The sequence below is a fragment of the Lampris incognitus genome, chromosome 1 (genome assembly GCF_029633865.1).
Source record: "Lampris incognitus isolate fLamInc1 chromosome 1, fLamInc1.hap2, whole genome shotgun sequence".
Taxonomy (NCBI): Eukaryota; Metazoa; Chordata; class Actinopteri; order Lampriformes; family Lampridae; genus Lampris; species Lampris incognitus.
Window position 1 is genome coordinate 99947327 of NC_079211.1, and position 12500 is coordinate 99959826.

Genomic DNA, 12500 nt, shown 5'->3' on the forward strand with positions numbered 1-12500 from the left:
GAAACTGACTTCTATTTCTGCAAATTATTATCATTATTGTTATTACTGATATCATTATAAAAAAATCTAGTATCCTTAAAGAAGGTGGATTCTATTCAGTAAACTATCAATAAACCTGGTGGAAAGCCACTTTCTGTGATACCTGAGGCGGCGATACAGCTTTTCCACACAGAAAGGGCACCTTGATATATAGAAGTTTACTGGACAAGCCTACGTGGGGTATGCATGGCAGACAGTGTTTTGTTAGTAAAAATGATGATGAAACGTAATTACACCTGCAAATCATCACAGCTTTTCTTCAGAAATGAATTTTGGTTTAGGTCTCCTTTTTGTCATAGAAAAAAAGATCATCAATGAACTTTTTCTGCTCTAGTTTTTGTCAATAAAAATGTACACTGATGATGTGGAAATGAAATAAATGACAATGTTCACTGCTACAGTAGGTTATTCACTCAGTTATAGATGATTCCCTCTGTTTTGGAACATCTTGTATGTTCTACTCACACATCCAGAGGTTGTACATGATCTTGACCGTTTTCTGGAACTCCACCGGGATGTCCACTGCAATGTCGTGGTAGAAGCACGGTCCAACAGGGAACATCTCTGGCAATGGAGGCCAGTTATTCTTACGACCTAAGGGGACAGAGACATTAGTGTGTACATGGTTTGTACGTATGTGAATGGGAGGTTTGAGTGATTGTATAGGATAGAGGGATTTTAAATGAGCATGTGTGTGTAATAGTGAATGAGGGAGGAAACTGGCAAATGAAAGACAAACTTAAGTGACTGACTTACTCACCTCCTGCAGCTCCATGGGATTGTAACTCCCTCTCCCGACGATCAAGTTCTGCCGCCTTCTTCTCCAACTCTTCCTGCCTCCTCAACAGCTCGGCCTGAGCACGTGCCTGGTCATAATAAAAATGAGCGACTCCAAGTCAACTGAAAGTCATCATTTTTGAGGGCTTTTAAGGTATCCCAATGGAGCCAAACTTTGTTCCCCACGTAGACACATTTAACTGAGTAACTTCAAGACTGGGATGGAAGAGGGCATATCAACCCCAAAAACAAACACAAACTGCTACTAAAGTTCACTTTGTTATCCCCTTCAGTTAGTATTACAGTAAGCCTAATTTACTTTATCTACAGAGGCTCAGAAGCAGCTACAAGCAGGAAAACAACACTGTGTAGCCTGATACCAGGCATGAGCACACGGAGGGGGTTAGTAACTTAGCGGAGGACACTACACTGGACCACATCAGATGAAACACAGTACCTGATTACGCTGCTGTTGGGCCCATCCGAGGACATATAATGTAGGAAAGGCAAGAGGAAAGATCATACAAAAGCAAAGGTAGAAAGTGTGTGTGTGTATGTGTGTATATAAGGTAAGGCAAGTTTATTTATAAAGCACATTTCATACACAGAGGCAATTCCAAGTGCTTTTACATAACACATATTTAAAAAAAAGTATAAAAGGCATATATGAATAAAAGTCACAAAATCAGAGTCAGGGTGTTGCGATATACCGGTATTGACAATAACTGTGGTATTTTAAAAATGAAATATTGATATTATGTTAATGATACACATATATTGTGTAAATAATCCAGCACCTCTTAAATCATTTCATTTCTTTCTGTTCTCGCTTTGTCTCCCTCCCCTCTGACACCGTGACACAGTAACTAGCTACTGTGGCAATCGCCCAAATTATGTTGTTATAAATGATAAGAACTATGTTTCCAGCAATCATCCTGTTTTCCCTCACCTCCACACACCCACCAGTCCTGTCAATGACATGGCTGTGTTTTAACTGCTTTCAGAAAGACCGGCCCCCGTTCCTTTATAATGAGTCGCACAAATCAGTATGGCGACTGACGCCGGCGAGTAAAGAGCAGGGAGACGTTAGACGTCCACTTCGTCAGCCTACCCAGGCCTTTGCACTGTGTTAAGTTCACGTTTGTTATATATTCACGTGTCCCCGTGAAAAATCACCTCAAGGAATCTGTCAGCTAAAGAGACTTGACAACAGCGGTCACACATGCGTGAAATTAACATTGGTGAGGCTAATATTCGCCTGCCGTTCACTTCCATTCTATGCGACCGAAGGGGGGAATAAAACATTCGCTTCCGGTGGCGAAGGAAATTTGCATCTTTGCTTTGCGTGGAGTTCAACTGAACTTCAACCGGCGAATCTGCAATCCACAGCCTCAACCAACAACAAAGAAGTATGTGTGGTTGAACCCACTTGGCTGTAATTGGTAGTTTTCTCAGTGAGCCAGGATGGAGGAGACTGACTTTTTGTATCTAACCAGCCGGTATTGTACGACATTGCCCATGAAAACTATAAATTGTCCCATAAGAGAGATCCTGGCTGGCTGGCAGGGAGTCGGGAGACAGGCATTGAACATAAATCAATGGGAAATGTATTAATAACATCAATTCATATTTTGCTGTATACAAATAACTTGTACACAAATGTTCTTCCTCCATATTTGTCCATAAAACTATGACGATAACATGTACAAGTGAGACAATTAAGTGAAAACATTTATTTATCTCTCTGGACTTCAGTGTATATTTACCCGTCGCAAAACCAACAACCGCTCATGTGTGACAGACAACCACAACCACTCATTCAGCACAAGATACGAATTTTGCCTCGACAGGCGACGGTCATTTGCCTGCATTCGTGCCTGTGTGACAATAGCCTAACGATCACTCACCACAGTAACCATGAGTCGAAGAAAGCCGGGTGACCTTTTTTTTTGTTGCCTTTTTTGCCTTTTTTCCCTCTTGTATAAAGCTTTGGGGGTTTGTGGATTTTTGTTTGTGAGTTAACTGAACTGAACTGCGGCTGGGAATACTTCCTTGTTTTGAGCTTTGTTTGTGGAGTATTTTTGTTGAGCGAATTGAACTGAACTGATAATGATAACCAGAAATTTCATATTTCTGCAAAGAAACACAATGAAAATATGAACAGAACTGAATTAGATTAGATTAGCTTGTTTATTATTCACATGACCAAGGATGGTGGAAATTGCATTATGTACAGCACGTTAAACTCTGCAGCACAGTACATCCATGGACAATCAACAGCAGACACTCCACATATTATCACGAACAATACAGTCACACAACAGCAGAAACAACATATTACACACAACAATTAGGTGAGTGGTAGTATGCCTGCCACAGGTGTATGAGGAGGGGACTATCGGGAGGAATTCAGAGTCCTCGTAGCTAGGGGGGAAAAAACTTTTTGTGAAGCATTTAGTCTTAGTGGACAGTGACCTGTAGTGCCTCCCTGAGGGAGGGAGCTCGAAGAAGTGATGAGCAGGATGTGAGGGGTCGGATATGATCTCCTTTGCTCGCTTTACAGTCTGGTGAGTATGTAGAGATTCAATTGAGGGGAGTGAGTTGCCTATGATTTTGGATGCCTTGTTGACAATCCACTGCAGTTTTTTCCGTGCTTGACTGTCTGTGCTGCCGTACCATACTGTAATAGAAGATGTTATGATGGACTTGATAATGGCTGAGTAAAACAGAATGAGAAGTTGATGCTTGATCTGCTATTTTTTAAGCTGCCTAAGGAAGTAAACTCATTGTTGAGCTTTTGCAATGATGTGTTCAGTGTTAATTTTCCACTTCAGGTTATTGCTGATGTATGTTGCAAGGATTTTAAAAGAGTCAGTGGTGGTGATGGGGTCTTCGTTCATTTGTATGGGTGTTTTGGGATTCGGTATGCATCGCAAGTTTTTGGGTTTTGGCTGTATTAAGCAGAAGGTCGTTGTTTCCACACCAAGTGAAAGCTTGGTCTACTTCCGTCTGGTACTGGGTTTCATCATTGTTGGAGATGAGGCCTACAATGGTTGTGTCATCTGCGTATTTTATTATTTTCATAGAACTATCCGTGGATGTAAAGTGGGTGGTGTAAAGTGAGACGAGCCAGGGGGAGAGAACACAGCCCTGAGGAGCAACTGTACTGAGGTTAAGAGGGTGTGAGGTTAGGTTATTAAACTTTACTCTCTGTGGCCTGTTCCACAGGAAGTGCCAAATCCAGTGGCTTAAGGCTGGGTCAATGTTCATATCCAAGAGTATGGTAAAGAGTTTGAATGGGTTGATGGAGTTGAAGGCGGAACTAAAGTCTATGAATAGGATGCATATGTAGGCATTTAGTGATTCCAGGTGTTGCAGGGCATGGTGGAGGGCTATGCTAACTGCATCCTCAACAGACCATTTGTCTTGATAGGCAAATTGATATGGATCTATCATTGCGAGATTTTAAGTATAACAGAATGATACGTTCAAATGCTTTCATGGCCACAGATCTTAGGGCAACTGGTCTGAAGTCATTGAGGTAAGTGATCTTTGAGGACTTTGGCACAGGAATGACGGTAGAGAGTTTGAAGCACTGTGGGACTGTACATTGGCTTAGAGAGGTGTTAAATATGGTGGAAAATATTGGGCCCAATTGTGCTGCACAGTGGTTCAACAAAGCACGACTGATGCTGTCTGGCACTGCTGCTTTCCTAATGTTCAGCTTCTTCACTGTAGCGCTCATCTCATCCTCCTGGATGCAGAAGGGTGGCATTGGAGTGGGAATAGGGGGGATGGATGGTGGAATAAGTTTTTCAAACCTTGCATAAAACTCATTTAATTTATCTGAGAGGTTATGGTCATTATCTCGAGGAAAGCAGGGGCGTTTTTTGTAATCTGTCATTTCCTTAAGATTTTTCCATAATGATCTGGAAGAAAATTGTTGTTTCAATTTTGTTGCGTAGCTGGACTTTGCTTTTCTTGCCACTTATACTTGCCACTTATACTTGGCTGCTCTGTATCCCTGTTTCCATTTTTGTACACCCAGTTCTTTTCTTTGTGTAGGAGGTGTAATTCTTTGGAGAACCAGGGTTTTTTATTGTCATATAATGTCACTGTTTTGGTAGAGATGCATATTTCCTTGCAGAACTTGATGAAAGACATCACGGTGTCAGTGAATTCATCGAGGACGTCTCAAGCTGGACTAAATATATTCCAAGTAGTGCATTCAAAGCACCCTCGAAGCGCTTCAATGTCATCCATGGACCAGGACCTGACAGATTTTGATGTTTTCTTGATGGATTTAAGCTTTTTTCTGTATTTTGGGATGAGAAGTAACACAGCTGTCAATGAATATTCCAAATTTTAATACATACCCGAATTGTAAAATAAAAACAGAAATTTGAGTGTGGAAATTAATATTTGTTTGCAGAAAAAAAAAAACCCACTACCGCGGCTGTCTGCCTTGCAAATTTTTGCGAGGGCCTTGGACACTGCATTGATCATAAGAACAGTAGTGATGACGGACTGTTGAGTTGTTACACCCCGACTGAAACCCCCACCTTTTGATTTGTGAGATAGTTTGACTGACCTGTCAGCTGTGAAGACAGTGAAGCGGGGGGGGGGGGGGGGGGGTTACCACTTGATCAGGGACTGATTGTATTGAAATTGAAGTGTAATTGATTACATGAAAATTAAAAAATATATATGTGAAGAATTATATGAAAATAAAAGTATAAACTGAACTAAATTATATGGAACTTTTTGCTCCAATATAACCTTTGAAAATTGACTGATGGTATGGTTGAATTTATTTAAATTGTGTTTTATTTACCTGCCTTGCAATTAATTATAAATTTGTTTGTGTTGTTAAAAAAAACAGGGTACATATGTATTCTGAATACATGTACCCTTTGTGGGGTTTGACATTGACTCAGACTGGTTTAAACTTGGTCAAACGCTACACTAGCTAGCTACTACCACCGTGTGGATACTACTGCTGCGCAAAATCAAGTCATGAAAAATGGAAAGAGGAAAAAGTTATGTAAGGACATATTCAGTGGACATTAAATCACAGTATATTAGTGGTTAGTCATCAGCCTGTGGTCTAACACACAAACTCTCTGTTCCCTGATCTTCACAAGTGATTTTGCTTCTGTTGATATTGTATTGATAGCAGATGTTAGGCCTTGTGGATCGTTTGTTTATCAGTTCATCTGGTTGCCCTTTCACTATCCATTAAGTGTAATTGGGCTTTTTTGCACACTTTTGTACAGTTATGGTTACAGACTCGCTCCACCTCCCTACAGTCATATTTTGAGTGTAATTCGTTTGCCAAAAGAGACAAAATAGACAATAAACAAAGTTAAAAATGAGTTTGACTGATAAAATTATTATGTTTTCTTTTTCAAAATTTCTGTAGCTATTGCAATAATATCATTATCGTGAGTCCTTTTGGCCATGATAATTGTGTGGTGAAAATCTAATATCATGACAGCACTAAGTCAAGTTTCAATTAAAGGCAAAGGCGAAAATAAAGGGTTTTTAGCCTATTTTTGAAGGAAGCCAGAGGTGGGGCTGATCTAAGATCTTCTGGAAGTTTATTCCAACTATGTGTAGTATAGTAGCTGAATGCTGCTACGCCACGTTTTGTTTTAATCCTAGGAACAGTTAGCAAACCGCTCCCTGATGACCTAAGAAGTCTAGGGGGATCATAGTGTGGAAGCAAGTCAGAGATGGCCCTAAACCATTAAGTAATTTATAGACAAGTAACTATTTTGAAGTCAATTCTATGACACACTAGTAGCCAATTCAGAGACCTGAGAACTGGTGTAATATGTTCAGCTTTCTTAGTCTTTGTTAGAACTCTAGCAGCAACATTCTGAATGAGCTGTAGCTGTCTAAGTGCTTTTTTGGGAAGGCCTGAGTCAAGACTGTTACAGCAGTCTAACCTACTGGAAATGAAAGCATGAATTAGTTTTTCTAGGTCTTGTCCTCACTGTAAGTGTGCTAATGTTGTGAGGCATGGTAATATTGAAGAGCAACATACAACTATACCTGGATAAATACTAAGACAAGACTGGCTTCAATGTGTGCATGGTTGTGTCTGTGTAAGTGTTTGTGTTTTACCTGAGCCTGTATCTGTGAGTAAGCTGGCGGCTCTTCTGTGGGCTTCATGATGGCAGGCTGTGTGTTTTGGGAAGGGGTAGGAGTGGATTTGGGGGCATTTCCTGGAGGTGCCTGAAAACAAACATAGAAAGGCTATGTTAGCCCACGTAGAGGCCAGTACGTGAATAAAAAAATAAAGTGGGCCATGGTCATATTTTGTCAGTGAAATCCTCTGGGACTGAGAGGTGGAGAAGAGGATGGAGATAGAGGGAATGAAATGAGGACAATGACTCAGAAGTACAGAGACAAAACCTGAACACCACCCACACACACCCACACCCACACCCACCCACCCACCCACCCACACACACACACACACACACACACACACACACACACACACGCTTCATCAAAAATGATGCTCAGTAAGCTGACCGTTCTGGCATCAGTGAAAGGGTTATACTCCTCCAGTCCACCAGGAGGGGCAGACTGGGTCACTTGTGTCACCGAGGGATCCTACAGGGCAGAGAGGACCATATATGTATGTCTTGGGTCAACATTTGAGTTGAACAGCGTAAAGCAGTGTGCACATGCAGCAAAATCTATATTAAAAAAAATTTCTCTATTTATTCATCACAAGCTTTACCCAAGTTTTTCTTATTATTTTGTCAGATTTTTTTGGCAACTGGATAAATGTAGAGCACTCATTTTGGTGGAGAGGGAAATGGAAAAGACTAAGGATAATCGCTAAACAATCTGCATTACCAGGTTGTAGCTTTTACTTGGGACATATTCATTCCCCTGTTTACTGAGCACAGTAAAGTGAAATGGCCACTGTAGCATGCATAAACAGTTGCTTAGCCTGTAGTGAATTGCAATTACACAACAAGCCACCCCGTAGGATGCTTCCCAGAGACAGGGGCAAAGTCCAAAGAGAGTTATACAAGAAAAGTGAGCTCTTGTGAATACTGTGGCCACCCTTCTCTGAAACTCAAACTATTATTATTATTATCATCACTATGATATGAATAAGTTTCCATTTCTAGGCAGCACGAGCGTCGGTAGAGTTATCGCTGCGAAGGTGAAGCGAGTTGAGGGAAGGGAAGAAGAGGAAATGACGTCGGGGCCCTTCTGTACACCTGCTTCAGTGGCCCTGGCTAACCTGTTTAGCAACTCGGGTACACAGCGTACCTCACTGTGGCTAACTAGTTTGCGATTAGCCAGCCTAGCATACATAAATAACACAGCGTTTGCTGCAAGCACTTAACTGCTGTCCGTGACAGGGAGCCGGCTATCGTCCGTCTTTTCCATGGCTATGGCTATTACTGGAAAGATCAGAACGAGGCGTCTTTTTCCAGTAAGTGTCAAGAGAGAGCTACTTAACACCTTCTCCGCCAAAGGGAGCAAGTAAACGAGCTATCGCGCGCCTTTTGCCTTAAGTGCGTTCAAAGTAGCCCGTCCTGCTAACTAGCGTCACACCAACGAAACACACAACGGCCAGGCTATTAGCCTAGCCCCCTTCGCCGGGTCGTTTCAATCGCGGTGGGCCCGGCTACGGCTAACAAGCTAACCGGTTGACGTCGGCTAACACACGCCGACTACCTGGAAGGGATTGCTGAAGTCTGGGTCCGCGAACGGGTTGCTGTCAAAATCGGACATGGCGTTGGCCTTCAACCAGCGTGTTTCCTGTGCGGTGGAGCTCCCCGGTTCTCCAGGGAAGGTTCGGTTCTGTTCTGCGGTCTCTCTGCCACCCTCGCCCAGCAGGCTAGCCAGCGCAGCAGCAGCACCACACACACAAAAAAAATGGCAGGACGGGGCATGCGCGGTGAGCCCCGCTTGGACGATACCCGGTACGTCACTGTTTCAGCACCGCGGACAGGGGCAAACGCATGACGATTAATCATGCGATCGTTATGCCGGAAGAGGATATGTCCGTGATGTTGGTCACCGGTTCAGAGAAGGGGGAAGAAAACAAACCAGGATGACAAATAGCCGGAACAAGGGATTATTAGAACGACATTGCACAGTTTTGTCGATCTAACAGATTCCCCTTTCTTTGCTGTTCACACGCCGCATCCACTTCTCAAGACAAACTAGAATTAGCAACTGGCAACGTGATTTTGGTTTTTTTTTTTGTTTTTGTAACCTATTTCTCTGGACTTGCCTGTTAGTGGTTTTAAGTTCCTGTTATAAGCTGTTGCCACAGTACATGCCTTGATCTCTTATTTTGAAGGCTGAAGAGAGAGCGGAAGTGCTGTACGCAGTGTTGTTGCTGTGGCGTTCTGTTGGGGAAGAATCCAAATAAAGCGGTCCTCGTGTGAAAGTGGAAGCTCCGTATTTGTTATTTTATAGTTTCATACAGTATAGGCGACCTCTACAAACCCTCGGTTACATTGGTGGCAGCGGTGGGATCCGGAAACGTGCAGATCCTCAGAAGTCTCTTCGGAGCGCGGGAATAACAAATACGGAGGTTCCACTTTCACACGAGGACCGCTTTATTTGGATTCTTCCCCCAACAGAACGCCACAGCAACAACACTGCGTACAGCGCTTCCGCTCTCTCTTCCGCCTTCAAAATAAGAGCGCAAGGCATATACTGTGGCAACAGCTTATAACAGGAACTTCAAACCACTAACAGGCAAGTCCAGAAAAATAGGTTACATTTTTGTGTTAAACTGCCGTGAAGACGAACAAAACGTGTCATTTCATCTCTGCAGTTGTCACCGCTCGGCACGGACACATGCAATAGGCCGCGATGGCGCCAACCTCCTGGCCTCGGCGAGGATGCAGGGCTGTGGTCAGCTTCCGTTTGCCCGAGAAGAGCGAGCGCAGGACACACCTTATGTAAGCTGCCTATTGACCTGCTATGGTTACAAATACACCAACAACTTGTAATTTACGGAAAGAGAGCCAAATGATGGACATTTCCGGCTTAACGTTATCGCCATCTTGTATTGCTGATAAGGTAACTGCTGCTTGGTTTTACTGAATATACTTGGGTTCAACTTTTTGGACCTTTTGTGTTTTTGAGGGTAGGTAAGACGACCACCCCTCGGCTACCCTGTGATGACGACATCGACGGCGATGATGATGATGATGATATGGAGGGATTGTTGGTAAGCGGTTTCTGTTGTCTTTTGGTAACAGCTGGGGAGGTTCATCGCTGCCCAATTTCACTTGAACAAAGAGCAGCCCCTTTTTATGAAAGAATCCCATGAACCTTTACAGGTGATTTTTTTTTTTTTATTGGGCCCATCCCACCAGAAGTCATCAGACATTTCCCAATGGTGTGTGTCCCACAACGGTTTGGCGACGTTTTAGCAGTTGCCAAAAACGCCCACTTGGGGGCGCTATGGACAAGTAGGTTTCGTCGCTCCTTCTTCGGGATCCTCCCTCATTTGCCATCAATTTATTTTCATCCAAACGAAGGGTGACCATGTGAAGAACATCAGATCAGTTGACAGCCTGTTAATGTGATTTAAACATTTAAGCACCATTTACTCAGATTAAATTTCAATTGTAGTACAAATGCTATTAGGTGGAAATCCTACAGTATGATACTGACTGAATTTGAATGTTATTGTTGTTGTGTGACCAACTGTTGGGGACATGACCGTTTAATGATATCCTGAGCTATGTATGTGCAAATAAGCGAGCGTATGTCAATACCGTACTACCCCACTGCAATGCTCCTTTAGGTTTATATACTTGAATGAGTGGAACGCAAAGCCACTTTGATAGACTAGCTCTAGACAAACACAAACTGTCTATTCATTACAATCCCACAGCTGCTCATAAACACACACACACACACACACACACACACACACACACACACACACACACACACACACCACAAAATGAGCATTGGTTCCTTCCCTAATCTTCTATTAATGGACCCAATCACAGACTCTATGAATAATCAATGGCCAGTGGTCTGCAACCGCAGTGCTGAGACCTTGAGTGAATCTGAATTTTCCTAATAAGACACGCACACACATGCACACACCTCGAGGCCCTAATAAGCACTAATGCACTATGGGTCGAGAATACGTCACATGGTTTGTTTGCTGCAGAATATGAAAGATAAACATGCTGTGCCAGGTTGTACACTCTGTGTGAGTATGTGTGTGTGTGTGTGTGTGTGTGTGTGTGTGTGTGTGTGTAGAAGGACAGGGTGAGAGAGGGGACCTGTCTCTCCTCGTCTGTTCCCCCCTGACTCTCTAATGTTGGGTTTCACAGACGACTCTGTGTGGAAACAACCGCTTTGGCTAATAGATGCTACATTAGTTTCTTAACCAGCTGGTCATGGCCATTTAGAAATGTTCATTAGGTCGCAGACCGGAGTGGATAGGTGTGATAGTTCCCTCCCCCATTCTTGACTTAGAGAGAAAGAGAAGAAAAGGGAGAGAGGTAAAGATGAAGTGTGTGTGTGAGAGAAAGAGAGTGAGAGCGAGTCGCAATTTAGTCGCTAACATGAAGACCAAGAGTTAAAAGCCGCAGATGCAATTATCCTTGTGTGGTCCTGAATGAAAATCTCGGCATAATTGGGCTCAATTAGGTCTATGAGTGTGATTTTAGTACTCTGAAAGGTTGGATAAGCAGAGCTTGATATTATGGGTAATTAATGCTGCAACATCTGGTGTAATTCTGACAATAGCCTGAATGGTTTGGCAAATGTCTCAAGTATGAGTACAAGTGATAACACAACCTGTGCACGGAAAATGAGCGACGGATTAGGCTGTCCAGTAAACTGAGACTGGAAACTTTGCCCAAAATGGACAAAATAGAGTTTGCTTGGACATAACTATCTGTATGTAAGTGTAGTATTTTCAGACCAGGCTCTCATATACTGTAATTGTTACATGACTGAACATGATCTATCTATCTATCTATCTATCTATCTATCTATCTATCTATCTATCTATCTATCTATCTATCTATCTATCTATCTATCTATCTATCTATCTATCTATCTATCTATCTATCTATCTATCTATCTATCTATCACTCTCTCTCTCTCTCTCTCTCTCTCTCTCTCTCTCTCTCTCTCTCTCTCTCTCTCTCTCTATCTATCTATCTATCTATGTCTGTATGTGTGTGTGGGCTGATGACCAGTCAGAGCACATTACACACTGCATAGGGAAACAGCCCTGTCGCCGGAAAAGCGATTGATTTTCCATTTCCATATTAATGAGCAGATTTGTTAAGAGCCTGCAGGAGAAGGAGAAAATAACAGGGTCTTCATAGGGCACGACATTTATAAATAAAGCTGATGCAGAGAAAAATGGAAATTAAACCTTTTACTTTAATAAATTTGAGGCGTCCTCGGCAGAGCGAGCAATTTGCATTTCCATTTGTGGCCAAATAATGAGAGCGTGGGTCCATGATGAGCCTGCTAGTGCTGCTGTTGGGTCTCAAACAGTCAGGCAATCACAGCACCTCACAGCGCTCCACATCAATGTCATTAGCTCAGGCCTGTTAACTCCACCGCTTGGCATTCTAAGACTATTCGGAGAGCCGGAGATTCCTTTTCTCATCTTGAGAGAGGGGGGGAAAGTGTTGCAGTCCGATGTA

The 12500-nt window shown here is 42.7% G+C and overlaps 1 protein-coding gene and 1 long non-coding RNA gene across 2 annotated transcripts in view; one reads left to right on the forward strand and one right to left on the reverse strand.

Annotated features, from left to right (window-relative positions):
* Positions 1-496: 496 nt before the first annotated feature.
* Positions 497-8699, reverse strand: LOC130111351 (secretory carrier-associated membrane protein 1-like). The gene is made up of 5 exons (XM_056278517.1): positions 8527-8699; positions 7360-7440; positions 6946-7056; positions 800-911; positions 497-633 (listed from the first exon to the last, which is right to left on the reverse strand). Exons 1-5 carry the CDS (start codon positions 8581-8583, stop codon positions 497-499), a joined length of 498 nt encoding a protein of 165 aa, XP_056134492.1. The 5' UTR covers positions 8584-8699.
* Positions 8700-9643: 944 nt separating this feature from the next.
* LOC130121146 (uncharacterized) overlaps positions 9644-12500 on the forward strand; it is a 10930-nt gene continuing 8073 nt past the window's right edge. Inside the window, exons 1-2 of the long non-coding RNA XR_008811023.1 lie at positions 9644-9767; positions 9955-10039. This is a non-coding gene — a long non-coding RNA (uncharacterized LOC130121146). The remainder of the gene's footprint in view (positions 9768-9954; positions 10040-12500) is intronic.

Excerpts from the sequence above, each read along its gene's own strand:
- LOC130111351 (XM_056278517.1), bottom strand. The coding sequence starts at position 8,583 with ATGTCCGATTTTGACAGCAACCCGTTCGCGGACCCAGACTTCAGCAAT. Across the intron at positions 7,057-7,359 it reads CTTTCACTGATGCCAGAACG|GCACCTCCAGGAAATGCCCC; the intron begins GTCAGCTTACTG and ends GTTTGTTTTCAG. Across the intron at positions 634-799 it reads ATCCCATGGAGCTGCAGGAG|GTCGTAAGAATAACTGGCCT; the intron begins GTGAGTAAGTCA and ends CTGTCCCCTTAG.